The 25,985-nt window shown below is 42.0% G+C and overlaps 1 protein-coding gene across 1 annotated transcript in view; it reads left to right on the forward strand.

Moving 5' to 3' along the window:
* LOC116371760 (glypican-6-like) overlaps nucleotides 1-25,985 on the forward strand; it is a gene marked incomplete at its 5' end in the record, with an annotated part of 136,685 nt that overhangs the window by 104,459 nt on the left and 6,241 nt on the right. Inside the window, 2 exons of the mRNA XM_031820745.1 lie at nucleotides 15,557-15,687; nucleotides 17,308-17,483. Coding sequence (XP_031676605.1) covers nucleotides 15,557-15,687; nucleotides 17,308-17,483 — 307 coding nt within the window. The remainder of the gene's footprint in view (nucleotides 1-15,556; nucleotides 15,688-17,307; nucleotides 17,484-25,985) is intronic.

Here is a 25,985-nt window from a genome sequence, read left to right on the forward strand (position 1 = left end):
AAAATGCAACGATCATCCAGAATCACATCTATAGACTGGAGCACTTAAGTTACCGCGGAGGAAAACTAACAGGATTTATCAACAGCACAGAGTCCATTAGAACCAGCCAGGGATACACACTGGAGGAGGAGGAGAAGATGAGAGAAGAGGAGGAGAGGAGAGGGAGAGGAGAGGGAGAGGATGAGAGGAGGAGAGAGGGAGAGGATGAGAGGAGGAGAGGAGGAGAGGGGGAAGATAGGGGGAATTGAGCTGAGAGACTTGTTGGCACTGTGACCATGAAACTGCGTGTTCCCCTCAGGCAGACAACACTGTGAGTCATTAGTAACATCTGCTGTCTCTCACTTTCCCTCTATCTGCTCTCTCTATCTGTCTCTCTCTGTCTCTGTCTCTCTCTCTGTCTCTCTCTCTGTCTCTGTCGATGTCTCTCTCGATAAACCCTCAATAGTAATCACTGTTTGGGTGAATGAGGTTAACTGTTGTACAGCACCAAACTCCCTCAGGGCTGTGAATGAGGTTAGCTGTTGTACAGCACCAAACTCCCTCAGGGCTGTGAATGAGGTTAGCTGTTGTACAGCACCAAACTCCCTCAGGGCTGTGAATGAGGTTAGCTGTTGTACAGCACCAAACTCCCTCAGGGCTTTGAATGAGGTTAACACCTCCCTGACCAAGGCCCTTCTCCCGCGATTGCTCAGTTTGGCCGGGCGGCCAGCTCTAGGAAGTGTCTTGGTGGTTCCAAGCGTCTTCCATTTAAGAATGATGGAGGCCAATGGGTTCTTGGGGACCTTAAATGCTGTAGAAATATTTTGGTACCCTTCCCCAGATCTGTGCCTCGACACAATCCTGTCTCTGAGCTCTACCGACAATTCCTTCGACTTCATGACTTGGTTTTTGCTATGACAGGCACTGTCAACTGTGGGACCTTATATAGACAGGTGTGTGCCTTTCCAAATCACGTCCAATCAATTGAACTTACCACAGGTGGACTCTAATCAAGCTGTAGAAACATCTCAAGGATGATCAATGGAAACAGGATGCACCTGAGCTCAATCTCCAGTCTCATAGAAAAGGGTCTGAATACTTATGTAAATAAGGTATTTCTGTGTTTTGTTTTTGCTTTGTCAGTATGGAGTATTGTGATGTCATTATGGAGTATTGTGATGTCATTGTGGAGTATTGTGATGTCGTTGTGGAGTATTGTGATGTCATTATGGAGTATTGTGATGTCATTATGGAGTATTGTGATGTCATTATGGAGTATTGTGATGTCATTATGGAGTATTGTGATGTCATTATGGAGTATTGTGATGTCATTATGGAGTATTGTGATGTCATTATGGAGTATTGTGATGTCATTATGGAGTATTGTGTGTAAATGATGAGAATAAGGCTGTAACGTAACAAAATGTGGGAAAAGTCAAGGAGTCTGAATACTTGCTGAATGCTCTGTGTGTGTCATACATTGGGCCGGAGGTTGGGAAGTGCAGCTCAGCTTCCACCTCATTTTGTGGGCAGTGTGCACATAGCCTGTCTTCGAGAGCCAGGTCTGCATACGGCAGCCTTTCTCAATAGCAAGGCTGTGCTCACTGAGTCTGTACATAGTCAAAGCTTTCCTTCATTTTGGGTCAGCCACAGTGGTCAGGTATTCTGCTACAGTGTACTCTCTGTTTAGGGCCAAATAGGATTCCAGTTTTTCTCTCTCTCTCTCTCGCTCTCTAGACATTTATGTTGTCTATTTTTTATGTTGTCTGTCACAGTGAGGTTATATAGCTGAGGGCTATCTGCCTGGATGTTAACACAGTGAGTCAATGCCTTCTTACAGGAGTATAGAGGTAGATCTATGTGTTAGTGTTAAATACAGTCCTACAGTAGTATAGAGGTAGATCTATGTGATATAGAGGTAGATCTATGTGATATAGAGGTAGATCTATGTGTTAGTGTTAAATTCAGTCTTACAGTAGTATAGAGGTAGATCTATGTGATATAGAGGTAGATCTATGTGATACAGAGATAGATCTATGTGATATAGACGTAGATCTATGTGATATAGACGTAGATCTATGTGATATAGAGGTAGATCTATGTGATCGTGTTAAATACAGTCCTACAGTAGTATAGAGGTAGATCTATGTGATGTAGAGGTAGATCTATGTGATCGTGTTAAATACAGGTGTACAGTATTATAGAGGTAGATCTATGTGATATTGAGGTAGATAATAGGGATGTATTCTAATCTGGAGAGAAACATAATGGGGATGTGCTGTAATCTGGGGAGAAACATAATGGGGATGTGTTCTAATCTGGAGAGAAACATAATGGGGATGTGTTCTAATCTGGAGAGAAACATAATGGGGATGTGCTGTAATCTGGAGAGAAACATAATGGGGATGTGCTGTAATCTGGAGAGAAACATAATGGGGATGTGTTCTAATCTGGAGAGAAACATAATGGGGATGTGCTGTAATCTGGAGAGAAACATAATGGGGATGTGCTGTAATCTGGAGAGAAACATAATGGGGATGTGTTCTAATCTGGAGAGAAACATAATGGGAATGTGTTCTAATCTGGAGAGAAACATAATGGGGATGTGTTCTAATCTGGAGAGAAACATAATGGGGATGTGTTCTAATCTGGAGAGAAACATAATGGGGATGTGTTCTAATCTGGAGAGAAACATAATGGGGATGTGTTCTAATCTTCAGGGAAACATAACTGGGATTTATTCTAACCTGTAGTCTCCAGCAGAGTGTCAGCATCAGCCCTGTAGTCTCCAGCAGAGTGTCAGCATCAGTCCTGTAGTCTCCAGCAGAGTGTCAGCATCAGCCCTGTAGTCTCCAGCAGAGTGTCAGCATCAGTCCTGTAGTCTCCAGCAGAGTGTCAGCATCAGTCCTGTAGTCCCCAGCAGAGTGTCAGCATCAGTCCTGTAGTCTCCTGCAGAGTGTCAGCATCAGTCCTGTAGTGTCCAGCAGTGTCAGTATCCAGCATCAGTCCTGTAGTCTCCAGCAGTGTCAGTATCCGGCATCAGTCCTGTAGTCTCCAGCAGAGTGTCAGCATCAGTCCTGTAGTCTCCAGCAGAGTGTCAGCATCAGTCCTGTAGTCTCCAGCAGAGTGTCAGCATCAGTCCTGTAGTCTCCAGCAGTGTCAGTATCCAGCATCAGTCCTGTAATCTCCAGCAGAGTGTCAGCATCAGTCCTGTAGTCTCCAGCAGAGTGTCAGCATCAGTCCTGTAGTCTCCAGCAGTGTCAGTATCCAGCATCAGTCCTGTAGTCTCCAGCAGAGTGTCAGCATCAGTCCTGTAGTCTCCAGCAGAGTGTCAGCATCAGTCCTGTAGTCTCCAGCAGTGTCAGTATCCGGCATCAGTCCTGTAGTCTCCAGCAGAGTGTCAGCATCAGTCCTGTAGTCTCCAGCAGAGTGTCAGCATCAGTCCTGTAGTCTCCAGCAGAGTGTCAGCATCAGTCCTGTAGTCTCCAGCAGTGTCAGTATCCAGCATCAGTCCTGTAGTCTCCAGCAGAGTGTCAGCATCAGTCATGTAGTCTCCAGCAGAGTGTCAGCATCAGTCCTGTAGTCTCCAGCAGAGTGTCAACATCCAACATCAGTCCTGTAGTCTCCAGCAGTGTCAGTATCCAGCATCAGCCCTGTAATCTCCAGCAGTGTCAGCATCAGTCCTGTAGTCTCCAGCAGAGTGTCAGCATCAGTCCTGTAGTCTCCAGTAGTGTCAGCATCAGTCCTGTAGTCTCCAGCAGAGTGTCAGCATCAGTCCTGTAGTCTCCAGCAGAGTGTCAGCATCAGTCCTGTAGTCTCCAGCAGAGTGTCAGCATCAGTCCTGTAGTCTCCAGCAGAGTGTCAACATCCAACATCAGTCCTGTAGTCTCCAGCAGTGTCAGTATCCAGCATCAGCCCTGTAATCTCCAGCAGTGTCAGCATCAGTCCTGTAGTCTCCAGCAGAGTGTCAGCATCAGTCCTGTAGTCTCCAGTAGTGTCAGCATCAGTCCTGTAGTCTCCAGCAGAGTGTCAGCATCAGTCCTGTAGTCTCCAGCAGAGTGTCAGCATCAGTCCTGTAGTCTCCAGCAGAGTGTCAGCATCAGTCCTGTAGTCTCCAGCAGTGTCAGCATCAGTCCTGTAGTCTCCAGCAGTGTCAGTATCCAGCATCAGTCCTGTAGTCTCCAGCAGAGTGTCAGCATCAGTCATGTAGTCTCCAGCAGTGCCAGCATCAGTCCTATAGTCTCCAGCAGAGTGTCAGAATCCAGCATCAGTCCTGTAGTCTCCAGCAGTGCCAGCATCAGTCCTGTAGTCTCCAGCAGTGCCAGCATCAGTCCTGTAGTCTCCAGCAGAGTGTCAGCATCCAGCATCAGTACTGTAGTCTCCAGCAGTGTCAGCATCCAGCATCAGTCCTGTAGTCTCCAGCAGTGCCAGCATCAGTCCTGTAGTCTCCAGCAGTGCCAGCATCAGTCCTGTAGTCTCCAGCAGAGTGTCAGCATCCAGCATCAGTCCTGTAGTCTCCAGCAGTGCCAGCATCAGTCCTGTGGTCTCCAGCAGAGTGTCAACATCCAGCATCAGTCATGTAGTCTCCAGCAGTGCCAGCATCAGTCCTGTAGTCTCCAGCAGTGCCAGCATCAGTCCTGTAGTCTCCAGCAGAGTGTCAGCTTGCAGATTAAGGGTTATTGAGGTCCTCTGTGACTGCTGCATCAGTTACATCCATCTAGATGATGAAGACCATCCAGCTAGATGATGAAGGCCATCCAGCTAGATGATGAAGACCATCCTGCTAGATGATGAAGACCAACCAACTAGATGATGAAGACCATCCAGCTAGATGATGAAGACCATCCAACTAGATGATGAAGACCATCCAGCTAGATGATGAAGGGTTATTTTGGTGTGTTTGCAGCACATGGGGATGTGTGAAACGTAGTCCTCAGACGTGTCCTGCTTCTGTCGCCTCAATAGTTAGCTTTTGATGTGGCGCGATCTCCAGCTGGGTCTGACTGTAATAGAACACAGTATTAAACACAGCAGACAGATACCACAGGCTGGCTGTAATCTGACTGTAATCAGAACAATACCCAGGCAGGGCTCAACTGAGCTGATAAGCATCAGTCTGTTAGTGTTCTGTGGCATCGTATTACGTGTTGAACCAGCGAGGAGGTGAATTGATACCGCAGGCTGACCGTAATCTGGCGTCAGATCTCCTCAGGGACACGTCAGAAGGTAATCTGGTGTCAGATCTCCTCAGGGACACGTCAAAACGTAATCTGGTGTCAGATCTCCTCAGGGACATGTCATAACGTAGGCATCACCGCAGGCTGGCCGTAATCTGGTGTCAGATCTCGTCAGGGACACGTCAGAACGTAATCTGGTGTCAGATCTCCTCAGGGACACGTCAGAACGTAATCTGGCCTCAGATCTCCTCAGGGACACGTCAGAACGTAATCTGGAGTCAGATCTCCTCAGGGACACGTCAGAACGTAATCTGGCCTCAGATCTCCCCAGGGACACGTCATAACGTAATCTGGTGTCAGATCTCCTCAGGGACACGACAGAATGTAATCTGGTGTCAGATCTCCTCAGGGACACGTCAGAACGTAATCTGGTGTCAGATCTCCTCAGGGACACGTCAGAATGTAGGCATCACCGCAGGCTGACCGTAATCTGGTGTCAGATCTCCTCAGGGACACGTCAGAACGTAGGCATCACCCAGAGTTGATCAGATCTGATCTGATAAACATCAATCTGTCTGTCTTCTGTTGCCAAATTACGTTGACTATAAGTAAGGAAATAAAATGAAGAAACACCTTTTTTTTTGCAGATAAAGTTTGCTGTTTAAGTGTTTAGGATTCGTCTAAATCCTAAATCCTGTTAAGGATTCCTCTGTGTGGATTTTCTTGCTTGTATTTCAGATCATCCCTACTGGTTTGTGTTTGCTGTAGTTGGTGTCCTCCATCTTGTATTTCAGATCATCCCTACTGTACTGGTTTGTGTTTGCTGTAGTTGGTGTCCTCCATCTTGTATTTCAGATCATCCCTACTGGTTTGTGTTTGCTGTAGTTGGTGTCCTCCATCTTGTATTTCAGATCATCCCTACTGTACTGGTTTGTGTTTGCTGTAGTTGGTGTCCTCCATCTTGTATTTCAGATCATCCCTACTGTACTGGTTTGTGTTTGCTGTAGTTGGTGTCCTCCATCTTGTATTTCAGATCATCCCTACTGTACTGGTTTGTGTTTGCTGTAGTTGGTGTCCTCCATCTTGTATTTCAGATCATCCCTACTGTACTGGTTTGTGTTTGCTGTAGTTGGTGTCCTCCATCTTGTATTTCAGATCATCCCTACTGGTTTGTGTTTGCTGTAGTTGGTGTCCTCCATCTTGTATTTCAGATCATCCCTACTGTACTGGTTTGTGTTTGCTGTAGTTGGTGTCCTCCATCTTGTATTTCAGATCATCCCTACTGTACTGGTTTGTGTTTGCTGTAGTTGGTGTCCTCCATCTTGTATTTCAGATCATCCCTACTGTACTGGTTTGTGTTTGCTGTAGTTGGTGTCCTCCATCTTGTATTTCAGATCATCCCTACTGTACTGGTTTGTGTTTGCTGTAGTTGGTGTCCTCCATCTTGTATTTCAGATCATCCCTACTGTACTGGTTTGTGTTTGCTGTAGTTGGTGTCCTTCATCTTGTATTTCAGATCATCCCTACTGTACTGGTTTGTGTTTGCTGTAGTTGGTGTCCTCCATCTTGTATTTCAGATCATCCCTACTGTACTGGTTTGTGTTTGCTGTAGTTGGTGTCCTCCATCTTGTATTTCAGATCATCCCTACTGTACTGGTTTGTGTTTGCTGTAGTTGGTGTCCTCCATCTTGTATTTCAGATCATCCCTACTGTACTGGTTTGTGTTTGCTGTAGTTGGTGTCCTCCATCTTGTATTTCAGATCATCCCTACTGTACTGGTTTGTGTTTGCTGTAGTTGGTGTCCTCCATCTTGTATTTCAGATCATCCCTACTGTACTGGTTTGTGTTTGCTGTAGTTGGTGTCCTCCATCTTGTATTTCAGATCATCCCTACTGTACTGGTTTGTGTTTGCTGTAGTTGGTGTCCTCCATCTTGTATTTCAGATCATCCCTACTGTACTGGTTTGTGTTTGCTGTAGTTGGTGTCCTCCATCTTGTATTTCAGATCATCCCTACTGTACTGGTTTGTGTTTGCTGTAGTTGGTGTCCTCCATCTTGTATTTCAGATCATCCCTACTGTACTGGTTTGTGTTTGCTGTAGTTGGTGTCCTCCATCTTGTATTTCAGATCATCCCTACTGTACTGGTTTGTGTTTGCTGTAGTTGGTGTCCTCCATCTTGTATTTCAGATCATCCCTACTGTACTGGTTTGTGTTTGCTGTAGTTGGTGTCCTTCATCTTGTATTTCAGATCATCCCTACTGTACTGGTTTGTGTTTGCTGTAGTTGGTGTCCTCCATCTTGTATTTCAGATCATCCCTACTGGTTTGTGTTTGCTGTAGTTGGTGTCCTCCATCTTGTATTTCAGATCATCCCTACTGTACTGGTTTGTGTTTGCTGTAGTTGGTGTCCTCCATCTTGTATTTCAGATCATCCCTACTGGTTTGTGTTTGCTGTAGTCGGTGTCCTCCATCTTGTATTTCAGATCATCCCTACTGTACTGGTTTGTGTTTGCTGTAGTTGGTGTCCTCCATCTTGTATTTCAGATCATCCCTACTGGTTTGTGTTTGCTGTAGTTGGTGTCCTCCATCTTGTATTTCAGATCATCCCTACTGTACTGGTTTGTGTTTGCTGTAGTTGGTGTCCTCCATCTTGTATTTCAGATCATCCCTACTGTACTGGTTTGTGTTTGCTGTAGTTGGTGTCCTCCATCTTGTATTTCAGATCATCCCTACTGTACTGGTTTGTGTTTGCTGTAGTTGGTGTCCTCCATCTTGTATTTCAGATCATCCCTACTGTACTGGTTTGTGTTTGCTGTAGTTGGTGTCCTCCATCTTGTATTTCAGATCATCCCTACTGTACTGGTTTGTGTTTGCTGTAGTTGGTGTCCTCCATCTTGTATTTCAGATCATCCCTACTGTACTGGTTTGTGTTTGCTGTAGTTGGTGTCCTCCATCTTGTATTTCAGATCATCCCTACTGTACTGGTTTGTGTTTGCTGTAGTTGGTGTCCTCCATCTTGTATTTCAGATCATCCCTACTGTACTGGTTTGTGTTTGCTGTAGTTGGTGTCCTCCATCTTGTATTTCAGATCATCCCTACTGTACTGGTTTGTGTTTGCTGTAGTTGGTGTCCTCCATCTTGTATTTCAGATCATCCCTACTGTACTGGTTTGTGTTTGCTGTAGTTGGTGTCCTCCATCTTGTATTTCAGATCATCCCTACTGTACTGGTTTGTGTTTGCTGTGGTTGGTGTCCTCCATCTTGTATTTCAGATCATCCCTACTGTACTGGTTTGTGTTTGCTGTAGTTGGTGTCCTCCATCTTGTATTTCAGATCATCCCTACTGTACTGGTTTGTGTTTGCTGTAGTTGGTGTCCTCCATCTTGTATTTCAGATCATCCCTACTGTACTGGTTTGTGTTTGCTGTAGTTGGTGTCCTTCATCTTGTATTTCAGATCATCCCTACTGTACTGGTTTGTGTTTGCTGTAGTTGGTGTCCTCCATCTTGTATTTCAGATCATCCCTACTGGTTTGTGTTTGCTGTAGTTGGTGTCCTCCATCTTGTATTTCAGATCATCCCTACTGTACTGGTTTGTGTTTGCTGTAGTTGGTGTCCTCCATCTTGTATTTCAGATCATCCCTACTGTACTGGTTTGTGTTTGCTGTAGTTGGTGTCCTCCATCTTGTATTTCAGATCATCCCTACTGTACTGGTTTGTGTTTGCTGTAGTTGGTGTCCTCCATCTTGTATTTCAGATCATCCCTACTGTACTGGTTTGTGTTTGCTGTAGTTGGTGTCCTCCATCTTGTATTTCAGATCATCCCTACTGTACTGGTTTGTGTTTGCTGTAGTTGGTGTCCTCCATCTTGTATTTCAGATCATCCCTACTGTACTGGTTTGTGTTTGCTGTAGTTGGTGTCCTCCATCTTGTATTTCAGATCATCCCTACTGTACTGGTTTGTGTTTGCTGTAGTTGGTGTCCTCCATCTTGTATTTCAGATCATCCCTACTGTACTGGTTTGTGTTTGCTGTAGTTGGTGTCCTTCATCTTGTATTTCAGATCATCCCTACTGTACTGGTTTGTGTTTGCTGTAGTTGGTGTCCTCCATCTTGTATTTCAGATCATCCCTACTGTACTGGTTTGTGTTTGCTGTAGTTGGTGTCCTCCATCTTGTATTTCAGATCATCCCTACTGTACTGGTTTGTGTTTGCTGTAGTTGGTGTCCTCCATCTTGTATTTCAGATCATCCCTACTGTACTGGTTTGTGTTTGCTGTAGTTGGTGTCCTCCATCTTGTATTTCAGATCATCCCTACTGTACTGGTTTGTGTTTGCTGTAGTTGGTGTCCTCCATCTTGTATTTCAGATCATCCCTACTGTACTGGTTTGTGTTTGCTGTAGTTGGTGTCCTCCATCTTGTATTTCAGATCATCCCTACTGTACTGGTTTGTGTTTGCTGTAGTTGGTGTCCTCCATCTTGTATTTCAGATCATCCCTACTGTACTGGTTTGTGTTTGCTGTAGTTGGTGTCCTCCATCTTGTATTTCAGATCATCCCTACTGTACTGGTTTGTGTTTGCTGTAGTTGGTGTCCTCCATCTTGTATTTCAGATCATCCCTACTGTACTGGTTTGTGTTTGCTGTAGTTGGTGTCCTCCATCTTGTATTTCAGATCATCCCTACTGTACTGGTTTGTGTTTGCTGTAGTTGGTGTCCTTCATCTTGTATTTCAGATCATCCCTACTGTACTGGTTTGTGTTTGCTGTAGTTGGTGTCCTCCATCTTGTATTTCAGATCATCCCTACTGGTTTGTGTTTGCTGTAGTTGGTGTCCTCCATCTTGTATTTCAGATCATCCCTACTGGTTTGTGTTTGCTGTAGTTGGTGTCCTCCATCTTGTATTTCAGATCATCCCTACTGTACTGGTTTGTGTTTGCTGTAGTTGGTGTCCTCCATCTTGTATTTCAGATCATCCCTACTGTACTGGTTTGTGTTTGCTGTAGTTGGTGTCCTCCATCTTGTATTTCAGATCATCCCTACTGTACTGGTTTGTGTTTGCTGTAGCTGGTGTCCTCCATCTTGTATTTCAGATCATCCCTACTGTACTGGTTTGTGTTTGCTGTAGTTGGTGTCCTCCATCTTGTATTTCAGATCATCCCTACTGTACTGGTTTGTGTTTGCTGTAGTTGGTGTCCTCCATCTTGTATTTCAGATCATCCCTACTGTACTGGTTTGTGTTTGCTGTAGTTGGTGTCCTCCATCTTGTATTTCAGATCATCCCTACTGTACTGGTTTGTGTTTGCTGTAGTTGGTGTCCTTCATCTTGTATTTCAGATCATCCCTACTGTACTGGTTTGTGTTTGCTGTAGTTGGTGTCCTCCATCTTGTATTTCAGATCATCCCTACTGTACTGGTTTGTGTTTGCTGTAGTTGGTGTCCTCCATCTTGTATTTCAGATCATCCCTACTGTACTGGTTTGTGTTTGCTGTAGTTGGTGTCCTCCATCTTGTATTTCAGATCATCCCTACTGTACTGGTTTGTGTTTGCTGTAGTTGGTGTCCTCCATCTTGTATTTCAGATCATCCCTACTGTACTGGTTTGTGTTTGCTGTAGTTGGTGTCCTCCATCTTGTATTTCAGATCATCCCTACTGTACTGGTTTGTGTTTGCTGTAGTTGGTGTCCTCCATCTTGTATTTCAGATCATCCCTACTGTACTGGTTTGTGTTTGCTGTAGTTGGTGTCCTCCATCTTGTATTTCAGATCATCCCTACTGTACTGGTTTGTGTTTGCTGTAGTTGGTGTCCTCCATCTTGTATTTCAGATCATCCCTACTGTACTGGTTTGTGTTTGCTGTAGTTGGTGTCCTCCATCTTGTATTTCAGATCATCCCTACTGTACTGGTTTGTGTTTGCTGTAGTTGGTGTCCTCCATCTTGTATTTCAGATCATCCCTACTGTACTGGTTTGTGTTTGCTGTAGTTGGTGTCCTCCATCTTGTATTTCAGATCATCCCTACTGTACTGGTTTGTGTTTGCTGTAGTTGGTGTCCTCCATCTTGTATTTCAGATCATCCCTACTGTACTGGTTTGTGTTTGCTGTAGTTGGTGTCCTCCATCTTGTCATCCTTTTGACCAATCAAATCAGATCACCTCGCAACCATTACGTCTTTATTCCCTTAATTTGAGGAAGACGACTGATTAAATATTTTATTATTTAAAAATTAGTTTTTATGTAAAAAAAATTTTTTAAATACCTATGACATTACACATTGACAGAATCCATTTGAAACTTTAAAAAATATATATATATATTTTTTCTATTTAACAAATAAAGGTTGAACAAATACTTATTTACAATGACGGCCTCACCCGGCCAAACCCAGACGATGCTGGGCCAATTGTGCACCAACCTATTGGACTCCCAATGTGATTCAGCCTCGATTTCGAACCAGGGACAGTAATATCACCTCTTGCACTTAAATGCAGTGCCTTAGCCAGCTGCGCCACTTTGGAGCCCAGCTTCACCTACAGTAAAATTGGTGTATGACTTAATTTTATGGATAGGAGTGGTACAAAGGTTCTTGTGCGTTGATCGTTACACCGAAGAGGGCGTTAACGATACGTCATAAGATAAAGACGACATTAACGATATGTCATTAGATAAAGAGGTCATTAACGATACGTCAAATCAAATCAAATTTTATTTGTCACATACACATGGTTAGCAGATGTTAATGCGAGTGTAGCGAAATGCTTGTGCTTCTAGTTCCGACAATGCAGTAATAACCAACAAGTAATCTAACTAACAATTGGGGATAAAGAATATGTACATAAGGATATATGAATGAGTGATGGTACAGAGCAGCATAGGCAAGATACAGTAGATGATATCGAGTACAGTATATACATATGAGATGAGTATGTAAACCAAGTGGCATAGTTAAAGTGGCTAGTGATACATGTATTACATAAGGATGCAGTCGATGATATAGAGTACAGTATATACGTATGCATATGGGATGAATAATGTAGGGTAAGTAACATTATATAAGGTAGCATTGTTTAAAGTGGCTAGAGATATATTTACATCATTTCCTATCAATTCCCATTATTAAAGTGGCTGGAGTTGAGTCAGTGTCATTGTCAGTGTGTTGGCAGCAGTCACTCAATGTTAGTGGTGGCTGTTTAACAGTCTGATGGCATTGAGATAGAAGCTGTTTTTCAGTCTCTCGGTCCCAGCTTTGATGCACCTGTACTGACCTCGCCTTCTGGATGATAGCGGGGTGAACAGGCAGTGGCTCGGGTGGTTGATGTCCTTGATGATCTTTATGGCCTTCCTGTAACATCGGGTGGTGTAGGTGTCATGGAGGGCAGGTAGTTTGCCCCCGGTGATGCGTTGTGCAGACCTCACTACCCTCTGGAGAGCCTTACGGTTGAGGGCGGAGCAGTTGCCGTACCAGGCGGTGATACAGCCCGACAGGATGCTCTCGATTTTGCATCTGTAGAAGTTTGTGAGTGCTTTTGGTGACAAGCCAAATTTCTTCAGCCTCCTGAGGTTGAAGAGGCGCTGCTGCGCCTTCTTCACGATGCTGTCTGTGTGAGTGGACCAATTCAGTTTGTCTGTGATGTGTATGCCGAGGAACTTAAAACTTGCTACAGAGGGTGTTCCCTCTGCTGTTTCCTGAAGTCCACAATCATCTCCTTAGTTTTGTTGACGTTGAGTGTGAGGTTATTTTCCTGACACCACACTCCGAGGGCCCTCACCTCCTCCCTGTAGGCCGTCTCGTCGTTGTTGGTAATCAAGCCTACCACTGTTGTGTCGTCTGCAAACTTGATGATTGAGTTGGAGGCGTGCGTGGCCACGCAGTCGTGGGTGAACAGGGAGTACAGGAGAGGGCTCAGAACGCACCCTTGTGGGGCCCCAGTGTTGAGGATCAGCGGGGAGGAGATGTTGTTGCCTACCCTCACCACCTGGGGGCGGCCCGTCAGGAAGTCCAGTACCCAGTTGCACAGGGCGGGGTCGAGACCCAGGGTCTCGAGCTTGATGCCGAGCTGTAGTCGATGAACAGCATTCTCACATAGGTATTCCTCTTGTCCAGATGGGTTAGGGCAGTGTGCAGTGTGGTTGAGATTGCATCGTCTGTGGACCTATTTGGGCGGTAAGCAAATTGGAGTGGGTCTAGGGTGTCAGGTAGGGTGGAGGTGATATGGTCCTTGACTAGTCTCTCAAAGCACTTCATGATGACGGATGTGAGTGCTACGGGGCGGTAGTCGTTTAGCTCAGTTACCTTAGCTTTCTTGGGAACAGGAACAATGGTGGCCCTCTTGAAGCATGTGGGAATAGCAGACTGGTATAGGGATTGATTGAATATGTCCGTAAACACACCGGCCAGCTGGTCTGCGCATGCTCTGAGGGCGCAGCTGGGGATGCCGTCTGGGCCTGCAGCCTTGCGAGGGTTAACACGTTTAAATGTTAAATTACTCACCTCGGCTGCAGTGAAGGAGAGACCGCATGTTTTCGTTGCAGGCCGTGTCAGTGGCACTGTATTGTCCTCAAAGCGGGCAAAAAAGTTATTTAGTCTGCCTGGGAGCAAGACATCCTGGTCCGTGACTGGGCTGGATTTCTTCCTGTAGTCCGTGATTGACTGTAGACCCTGCCACATGCCTCTTGTGTCTGAGCCGTTGAATTGAGATTCTACTTTGTCTCTGTACTGACGCTTAGCTTGTTTGATAGCCTTGCGGAGGGAATAGCTGCACTGTTTGTATTCGGTCATGTTACCAGACACCTTGCCCTGATTAAAAGCAGTGGTTCGCGCTTTCAGTTCCACACGAATGCTGCCATCAATCCACGGTTTCTGGTTAGGGAATGTTTTAATCGTTGCTATGGGAACGACATCTTCAACCCACGTTCTATTGAACTCGCACACCGAATCAGCGTATTCGTCAATATTGTTATCTGACGCAATACGAAACATGTCCCAGTCCACGTGATGGAAGCAGTCTTGGAGTGTGGAGTCAGCTTGGTCGGACCAGCGTTGGACAGACCTCAGCGTGGGAGCCTCTTGTTTTAGTTTCTGTCTGTAGGCAGGGATCAACAAAATGGAGTCGTGGTCAGCTTTTCCGAAAGGTGGGGCGGGGCAGGGCCTTATATGCGTCGCGGAAGTTAGAGTAACAATGATCCATGGTCTTTCCACCCCTGGTTGCGCAATCGATATGCTGATAAAATTTAGGGAGTCTTGTTTTCAGATTAGCCTTGTTAAAATCCCCAGCTACAATGAATGCAGCCTCCGGATAAATCGTTTCCAGTTTGCAGAGAGTTAAATAAAGTTTGTTCAGGGCCATCGATGTGTCTGCTTGGGGGGGATATATACGGCTGTGATTATAATCGAAGAGAATTCTCTTGGTAGATAATGCGGTCTACATTTGATTGTGAGGAATTCTAAATCAGGTGAACAGAAGGATTTGAGTTCCTGTATGTTTCTTTCATCACACCATGTCAACTTAGTCATAAGGCATACGCCCCCGCCCCTCTTCTTACCAGAAAGATGTTTGTTTCTGTCGGCGCGATGCGTGGAGAAACCCATTGGCTGCACCGCCTCGGATAGCGTCTCTCCAGTGAGCCATGTTTCCGTGAAGCAAAGAACGTTGCAGTCTCTGATGTCCCTCTGGAATGCTACCCTTGCTCGGATTTCATCAACCTTGTTGTCAAGAGACTGGACATTGGCAAGAAGAATGCTAGGGAGTGGTGCACGGTGTGCCCGTCTCCGGAGTCTGACCAGAAGGCCGCCTCGTTTCCCTCTTTTTCGGAGTCGTTTTTTTTGGGTCGCTGCATGGAATCCACTCCATTGTCCTGTTTGTAAGGCAGAACACAGGATCCGCGTCGCGAAAAACATATTGGTCGTACTGATGGTGAGTTGACGCTGATCTTATATTCAGTAGTTCTTCTCGACTGTATGTAATGAAACCTAAGATGACCTGGGATACTAATGTAAGAAATAACCAGTGCCAAATGTGGCACTGACTCGCCCCTTTGGATGTGTGTTTCAGCACTGTCTCAATGAAGAGTTAAGGCATTCGATTAGCCACGTGCGACATGCATGCACAGTTACAAACCTGCTAGAGTTAGCGACAGGCGGAAGAGCAATATCCATCATGTTAGTATGGATGAAGCCTGAGCTGGAATGTGAAGCTAACTGAAACTGGCTAGTTTTAGAAAAACCCTCAATAGATCTGGCTTCAGTCGTAGTTTAACCCCTCTGGTTGGAGGATTCCAGATTTCCTGTTTAATCCTTCCTGATTCCCGGAATATTTCAACAGCGGTTTCTGGAAAACGTGTGGATTTGGGGGAAAGTGAGCAGGCTGTTTGAACCCCATTCCCATGTTACTCTCTCCCTCCTCTCCTGCAGGTGCTAGACATTAAGAAGAAGCTGAAGCAGTCCAAAAGGTTCTGGTCCAACCTGCCAGATGAGATCTGTATTAAAGACAAGTTGACCGAGTCAGATGAAGAGCAGTGTTGGAACAGTCACGCCAAGGCCAGGTGAGAGGTGTTCAGATCACGCACCTGTAGCACTACACTAACTAGTCCTACAACTAGTCTGATGAGGTATGAACAGTGCTGGAACAGTCACGCCAAGGCCAGGTGAGAGGTGTTCAGATCACGCACCTGTAGAACTACACTAACAAGTCCTACAACTAATCTGATGAGGTCTGAACAGTGCTGGAACAGTCATGCCAAGGCCAGGTGAGAGGTGTTCAGATCACGCACCTGTTGAACTACACTAACTAATCCTACAACTAGTCTGATGAGGTCTGAACGGTGCTGGAACAGTCACGCCAAAGCCAGGTGAGAGGTGTTCAGATCTCGCACCTGTAGAAATACACAAGCTAGTCCTACAACTAGTCTGATGAGGTCTGAACAGTGTTGGAGACCCTAAGCTCATCCACCTGTAGAACTACAATAACTAGTCCTACAACTAGTCTGATGAGGTCTGAACAGTGCTGGAGACCCTCAGCTGATCCAGAACTATGGTACTATGGTCCTTGGTACAGGACAAGAGAGAACCAGTACTACAGCCAGGGCCAGATGTACTGTTTACCTGTCAATCTCTGACACTTTATGGATATGGTGAGATGTTCTCATCTATTACTGTACACTGATGTGATTATAACTGCTTGGAATGAAAGCCCTCTCTCTCACCCCACCCATCCCCCCTCCCAGCTAGTCGAGGCATTTTTGGCCTCACACATCACAGTCCCTGGTCACCACAGCACAGTCACTGGTCACCACATCACAGTCCCTGGTCACCACATCACAGTCCCTGGTCACCACAGCACAGTCCCTGGTCACCACATCACAGTCCCTCGTCACCACATCACAGTCCCTCGTCACCACATCACAGTCCCTGGTCACCACAGCACAGTCCCTGGTCACCACATCACAGTCCCTGGTCACCACAGCACAACTTCCTGCTACATGGACATCTGCCGCATTTCTCTAATACTGAGTACTGAGCCAGAGAGAGTCTGTCTGTCTGTCTGTTAGAACTGGAGAGGACTGGATCAGGGAGAGAGGACCCAGTAGAACTGTAGAGGACTGGATTAGGGAGAGAGGACCCAGTAGAACTGTAGAGGACTGGATCAGGGAGAGAGGACCCAGTAGAACTGTAGAGGACTGGATCAGGAAGAGAGGACCCAGTAGAACTGTAGAGGACTGGATCAGGAAGAGAGGACCCAGTCGAACTGTAGAGGACTGGATCAGGAAGAGAGGACCCAGTAGGACTGTAGAGGACTGGATCAGGAAGAAAGGACCCAGCAGAACTGTAGAGGACTGGATCAGGAAGAGAGGACCCAGTCGAACTGTAGAGGACTGGATCAGGGAGCTCTCTGAGTGATGGAGAACCTCTTCAGGGCCATTGACAGCTGCTCTCTGAGTGATGGAGAACCTCTTCAGGACCACTGACAGCTGCTCTCTGAGTGATGGAGAACCTCTTCAGGACCACTGACAGCTGCTCTCTGAATGCTGGAGAACGCTCCACACGATCCAGATAATTGAATCATTTCCTGCCAAATGAAATGTGATTGTCTTTTAACATGTCTTCCTCAGAGATGTTTCTTCCTCAGAGATGTTTCTTAACTGGCGTTGTTGTAATCCTCCCAGGTATTTTCCTGAGGTGGTAAAGGACGGCCTCACCAACCAGCTGAACAACCCAGAGGTGGCGGTGGACATCACTAGACCGGACACTCTGATTCGCCAACAGATCATGACACTCAGAGTGATGACCAACAAGCTGAGAAACGCCTACAACGGCAACGACATCTTCTTTCAGGACTCCAGTAAGTCAGCCGCCTTGTGTTCCAAACGGTACCCTGTTCTCTCTGTAGTGCACTACCTTGAACAGGGCCCATAGGGAATAGGGCTCTATTCTCTCTGTAGTGCACTACCTTGAACAGGGCCCATAGGGAATAGGGCTCTAATCTCTCTGTAGTGCACTACAAGGGCCCATAGGGAATAGGGTTCTAATCTCTCTGTAGTGCACTATCAGGGCCCATAGGGAATAGGGCTCTATTCTCTCTGTAGTGCTCTACCAGGGCCCATAGGGAATAGGGCTCTATTCTCTCTGCTGTGCTCTACCAGGGCCCATAGGGAATAGGGCTCTATTCTCTCTGTAGTGCTCTACCAGGGCCCATAGGGAATAGGGCTCTATTCTCTCTGTAGTGCTCTACCAGGGCCCATAGGGAATAGGGCTCTATTCTCTCTGTAGTGCTCTACCAGGGCCCATAGGGTATAGGGCTCTATTCTCTCTGTAGTGCTCTACCAGGGCCCATAGGGTATAGGGCTCTATTCTCTCTATAGTGCTCTACCAGGGCCCATAGGGTATAGGGCTCTATTCTCTCTGTAGTGCTCTACCAGGGCCCATAGGGTATAGGGCTCTATTCTCTCTATAGTGCTCTACCAGGGCCCATAGGGAATAGGGCTCTATTCTCTCTGTAGTGCTCTACCAGGGCCCATAGGGTATAGGGCTCTATTCTCTCTATAGTGCTCTACCAGGGCCCATAGGGAATAGGGCTCTATTCTCTCTGTAGTGCTCTACCAGGGCCCATAGGGAATAGGGCTCTATTCTCTCTGTAGTGCTCTACCAGGGCCCATAGGGTATAGGGCTCTATTCTCTCTATAGTGCTCTAACAGGGCCCATAGGGAATAGGGCTCTATTCTCTCTGTAGTGCTCTACCAGGGCCCATAGGGAATAGGGCTCTATTCTCTCTATAGTGGTCTACCTTGACACACTGTCTATATATCACACTGTCTAAATCAGTCTATATACGACACTGTCTATATAACACACTGTCTAAATCAGTCTATATAACACACTGTCTATATAATACAGTGTCTAAATCAGTCTATATAACCACACTATCTATATAACACACTGTCTAAATCAGTCTATATGACACACTGTCTAAATCAGTCTATATAACCACACTATCTATATAACACACTGTCTAAATCAGTCTATATGACACACTATCTATATAACACACTGTCTAAATCAGTCTATATAACACACTGTCTAAATCAGTCTATATAACACACTGTGTATGTCAGTCTATATAACACACTGTCTATATAACACACTGTCTAAATCAGTCTATATGACACACTGTGTATATCAGTCTATATAACACACTGTCTATATAACACACTGTCTATATCCGTTTATATACCACACTGTCTAAATCAGTCTATATAACACACTGTGTATATCAGTCTATATAACACACTGTCTATATAACACACTGTCTATATCCGTTTATATACCACACTGTTTAAATCAGTCTATATAACCACACTGTCTAAATCAGTCTATATGACACACTGTCTAAATCAGTCTATATGACACACTGTCTAAATCAGTCTATATAACACTATAAAAAGTTTGAAATATCCAATAAATGTCGTTCCACTTCATGATTGTGTCCCACTTGTTGTTGATTCTTCACAAAAAATACAGTTTTATATCTTTATGTTTGAAGCCTGAAATGTGGCAAAAGGTCGCAAAGTTCAAGGGGGCCGAATACTTTCGCAAGGCACTGTATAGACACTGTCTAAATCAGTCTATATGACATACTGTCTAAATCAGTCTATATAACACACTGTCTAAATCAGTCTATATAACACACTGTCTATATAACACACTGTCTAAATCAGTCTATATAACATACTGTCTATATAACACACTGTCTATATGACACACTGTCTAAATCAGTCTATATAACCACACTGTCTAAATCAGTCTATATAACCACACGGTCTAAATCAGTCTATATAACACACTGTCTAAATCAGTCTATATAACACATGGTCTAAATCAGTCTATATAACACACTGTCTATATAACACACTGTCTATATAACACACTGTCTAAATCAGTCTATAAAACACACAGTCTATATAACACACTGTCTATATAACACACTGTCTAAATCAGTCCATATAACACACTGTCTAAATCAGTCTATATAACACACTGTCTAAATCAGTCTATATAACACACTGTCTAAATCAGTCTATATAACCACACTGTCTAAATCAGTCTATATAACACACTGTCTATATAACACACTGTCTAAATTAGTCTATATGACACACTGTCTAAATCAGTCTATATAACACACTGTCTAAATCAGTCTATATAACACACTGTCTAAATCAGTCTATATAACACACTGTCTAAATCAGTCTATGTAACACACTGTCTAAATCAGTCTATATAACACACTGTCTATATAACACACTGTCTAAATCAGTCTATATAACACACTGTCTAAATCAGTCTATATAACACACTGTCTAAATCAGTCTATATAACACACTGTCTATATAACACACTGTCTAAATCAGTCTATATAACACACTGTCTAAATCAGTCTATATGACACACTGTCTAAATCAGTCTATATAGCACACTGTCTATATAACACGCTGTCTATATCAGTCTATATAACACACTGTCTAAATCAGTCTATATGACACACTGTCTAGATAACACACTGTCTAAATCAGTCTATATAACACACTGTCTAAATCAGTCTATATAACACACTGTCTATATAACACACTGTCTATATAACACACTGTCTATATCAGTCTATATAACACACTGTCTATATAACACACTGTCTATATGACACACTGTCTAAATCAGTCTATATAACCACACTGTCTAAATCAGTCTATATAACCACACTGTCTAAATCAGTCTATATAACACACTGTCTAAATCAGTCTACATAACACATGGTCTAAATCAGTCTATATGACACACTATCTATATAACACACTGTCTAAATCAGTCTATATAACACACTGTCTAAATCAGTCTATATAACACACTGTGTATGTCAGTCTATATAACACACTGTCCATATAACACACTGTCTAAATCAGTCTATATAACCACACTGTCTAAATCAGTCTATATGACACACTGTCTAAATCAGTCTATATAACACTATAAAAAGTTTGAAATATCCAATAAATGTCGTTCCACTTCATGATTGTGTCCCACTTGTTGTTGATTCTTCACAAAAAAATACAGTTTTATATCTTTATGTTTGAAGCCTGAAATGTGGCAAAAGGTCGCAAAGTTCAAGGGGGCCGAATACTTTCGCAAGGCACTGTATAGACACTGTCTAAATCAGTCTATATGACACACTGTCTAAATCAGTCTATATAACACACTGTCTAAATCAGTCTATATAACACACTGTCTAAATCAGTCTATATAACACACTGTCTATATAACACACTGTCTAAATCAGTCTATATAACACACTGTCTATATAACACACTGTCTATATGACACACTGTCTAAATCAGTCTATATAACCACACTGTCTAAATCAGTCTATATAACACACTGTCTATATAACACACTGTCTATATAACACACTGTCTAAATCAGTCTATAAAACACACAGTCTATATAACACACTGTCTAAATCAGTCCATATAACACACTGTCTAAATCAGTCTATATAACACACTGTCTAAATCAGTCTATATAACACACTGTCTAAATCAGTCTATATAACCACACTGTCTAAATCAGTCTATATAACACACTGTCTATATAACACACTGTCTAAATTAGTCTATATGACACACTGTCTAAATCAGTCTATATAACACACTGTCTAAATCAGTCTATATAACACACTGTCTAAATCAGTCTATATAACACACTGTCTAAATCAGTCTATGTAACACACTGTCTAAATCAGTCTATATAACACACTGTCTATATAACACACTGTCTAAATCAGTCTATATAACACACTGTCTAAATCAGTCTATATAACACACTGTCTAAATCAGTCTATATAAAACACTGTCTATATAACACACTGTCTAAATCAGTCTATATGACACACTGTCTAAATCAGTCTATATAGCACACTGTCTATATAACACGCTGTCTATATCAGTCTATATAACACACTGTCTAAATCAGTCTATATGACACACTGTCTAGATAACACACTGTCTAAATTAGTCTATATAACACACTGTCTAAATCAGTCTATATAACACACTGTCTATATAACACACTGTCTAAATCAGTCTATATAACACACTGTCTATATAACACACTGTCTATATGACACACTGTCTAAATCAGTCTATATAACCACACTGTCTAAATCAGTCTATATAACACACTGTCTAAATCAGTCTATATAACACATGGTCTAAATCAGTCTATATAACACACTGTCTATATAACACACTGTCTATATAACACACTGTCTAAATCATTCTATAAAACACACAGTCTATATAACACACTGTCTATATAACACACTGTCTAAATCAGTCCATATAACACACTGTCTAAATCAGTCTATATAACACACTGTGTCAATCAGTCTATATAACACACTGTCTAAATCAGTCTATATAACACACTGTCTATATAACACACTGTCTAAATCAGTCTATATGACACACTGTCTAAATCAGTCTATATAACACACTGTCTAAATCAGTCTATATAACACACTGTCTAAATCAGTCTATGTAACACACTGTCTAAATCAGTCTATATAACACACTGTCTATATAACACACTGTCTAAATCAGTCTATATGACACACTGTCTAAATCAGTCTATATGACACACTGTCTAAATCAGTCTATTGAACACACTGTCTAAATCAGTCTATGTAACACACTGTCTAAATCAGTCTATATGACACACTGTCTAAATCAGTCTATATGACACACTGTCTAAATCAGTCTATTGAACACACTGTCTAAATCAGTCTATATAACACACTGTCTAAATCAGTCTATGTAACACACTGTCTAAATCAGTCTATATAACACACTGTCTATATAACACACTGTCTAAATCAGTCTATATAACACACTGTCTAAATCAGTCTATATAACACACTGTCTAAATCAGTCTATATAACACACTGTCTAAATCAGTCTATATAACACACTGTCTAAATCAGTCTATATGACACACTGTCTAAATCAGTCTATATAACACACTGTCTATATAACACGCTGTCTATATCAGTCTATATAACACACTGTCTAAATCAGTCAATATGACACACTGTCTAGATAACACACTGTCTAAATCAGTCTATATAACACACTGTCTAAATCAGTCTATATAACACACTGTCTATATAACACACTGTCTAAATCAGTCTATATAACACACTGTCTATATAACACACTGTCTATATGACACACTGTCTAAATCAGTCTATATAACCACACTGTCTAAATCAGTCTATATAACACATGGTCTAAATCAGTCTATATAACACACTGTCTATATAACACACTGTCTATATAACACACTGTCTAAATCAGTCTATATAACACACTGTCTAAATCAGTCTATATAACACACTGTCTAAATCAATCTATGTAACACACTGTCTAAATCAGTCTATATAACACACTGTTTTAATCAGTCTATATAACACACTGTCTATATAACACACTGTCTATATAACACACTGTCTAAATCAGTCCATATAACACACGGTCTAAATCAGTCTATAAAACACACAGTCTATATAACACACTGTCTATATAACACACTGTCTAAATCAGTCCATATAACACACTGTCTAATTCAGTCTATATAACACACTGTCTAAATCAGTCTATATAACACACTGTCTAAATCAGTCTATAAAACACACAGGCTATATAACACACTGTCTATATAACACACTGTCTAAATCAGTCCATATAACACACTGTCTAAATCAGTCTATATAACACACTGTCTAAATCAGTCTATATAACACACTGTCTAAATCAGTCTATATAACACACTGTTTAAATCAGTCTATATGACACACTGTATATATAACACACTGTCTAAATCAGTCTATATGACACACTGTCTAAATCAGTCTATATAACACACTGTCTAAATCAGTCTATATGACACACTGTCTATATGACACACTGTCTAAATCAGTCTATATAACACACTGTCTATATCAGTCTATATAACCACACTGTCTATATAACACACTGTCTAAATCAGTCTATAAAACACACAGGCTATATAACACACTGTCTATATAACACACTGTCTAAATCAGTCCATATAACACACTGTCTAAATCAGTCTATATAACACACTGTCTAAATCAGTCTATATAACACACTGTTTAAATCAGTCTATATGACACACTGTATATATAACACACTGTCTAAATCAGTCTATATGACACACTGTCTAAATCAGTCTATATAACACACTGTCTAAATCAGTTTATATGACACACTGTCTATATGACACACTGTCTAAATCAGTCTATATAACACACTGTCTATATCAGTCTATATAACCACACTGTCTATATAACACACTGTCTAAATCAGTCTATATAACACACTGTCTAAATCAGTCTATATAACACACTGTCTAAATCAGTCTATATAACACACTGTCTATATAACACACTGTCTAAATCAGTCTATATAACACACTTTCTAAATCAGTCTAAATAACACACTGTCTACATCAGTCTATATAACACACTGTCTATATAACACACTGTCTAAATCAGTCTATATAACACACTGTCTAAATCAGTCTATATTACACACTGTCTATATAACACACTGTCTAAATCAGTCTATATAACACACTGTCTAAATCAGTCTATATAACACACTGTCTAAATCAGTCTATATAACACACTGTCTATATGACACACTGTCTAAATCAGTCTATGTAACACACTGTCTATATAACACACTGTCTATATAACACACTGTCTAAATCAGTCTATATAACACACTGTCTAAATCAGTCTATATAACACACTGTCTAAATCAGTCTATGTAACACACTGTCTAAATCAGTCTATATAACACACTGTATATATAACACACTGTCTAAATCAGTCTATATAACACACTGTCTAAATCAGTCCATATAACACACTGTCTAAATCAGTCTATATAACACACTGTCTAAATCAGTCTATATAACACACTGTTTAAATCGGTCTATATGACACACTGTATATATAACACACTGTCTAAATCAGTCTATATGACACACTGTCTAAATCAGTCTATATAACACACTGTCTAAATCAGTTTATATGACACACTGTCTATATGACACACTGTCTAAATCAGTCTATATAACACACTGTCTATATCAGTCTATATAACCACACTGTCTATATAACACACTGTCTAAATCAGTCTATATAACACACTGTCTAAATCAGTCTATATAACACACTGTCTAAATCAGTCTATATAACACACTGTCTATATAACACACTGTCTAAATCAGTCTATATAACACACTTTCTAAATCAGTCTAAATAACACACTGTCTACATCAGTCTATATAACACACTGTCTATATAACACACTGTCTAAATCAGTCTATATAACACACTGTCTAAATCAGTCTATATAACACACTGTCTATATAACACACTGTCTAAATCAGTCTATATAACACACTTTCTAAATCAGTCTATATAACACACTGTCTACATCAGTCTATATAACACACTGTCTATATAACACACTGTCTAAATCAGTCTATATAACACACTGTCTAAATCAGTCTATAAAACACACAGGCTATATAACACACTGTCTATATAACACACTGTCTAAATCAGTCCATATAACACACTGTCTAAATCAGTCTATATAACACACTGTCTAAATCAGTCTATATAACACACTGTTTAAATCAGTCTATATGACACACTGTATATATAACACACTGTCTAAATCAGTCTATATGACACACTGTCTAAATCAGTCTATATAACACACTGTCTAAATCAGTTTATATGACACACTGTCTATATGACACACTGTCTAAATCAGTCTATATAACACACTGTCTATATCAGTCTATATAACCACACTGTCTATATAACACACTGTCTAAATCAGTCTATATAACACACTGTCTAAATCAGTCTATATAACACACTGTCTAAATCAGTCTATATAACACACTGTCTATATAACACACTGTCTAAATCAGTCTATATAACACACTTTCTAAATCAGTCTAAATAACACACTGTCTACATCAGTCTATATAACACACTGTCTATATAACACACTGTCTAAATCAGTCTATATAACACACTGTCTAAATCAGTCTATATTACACACTGTCTATATAACACACTGTCTAAATCAGTCTATATAACACACTGTCTAAATCAGTCTATATAACACACTGTCTAAATCAGTCTATATAACACACTGTCTATATGACACACTGTCTAAATCAGTCTATG

This window comes from Oncorhynchus kisutch, unplaced genomic scaffold, assembly GCF_002021735.2.
Source record: "Oncorhynchus kisutch isolate 150728-3 unplaced genomic scaffold, Okis_V2 scaffold3639, whole genome shotgun sequence".
Lineage (NCBI taxonomy): Eukaryota > Metazoa > Chordata > Actinopteri > Salmoniformes > Salmonidae > Oncorhynchus > Oncorhynchus kisutch.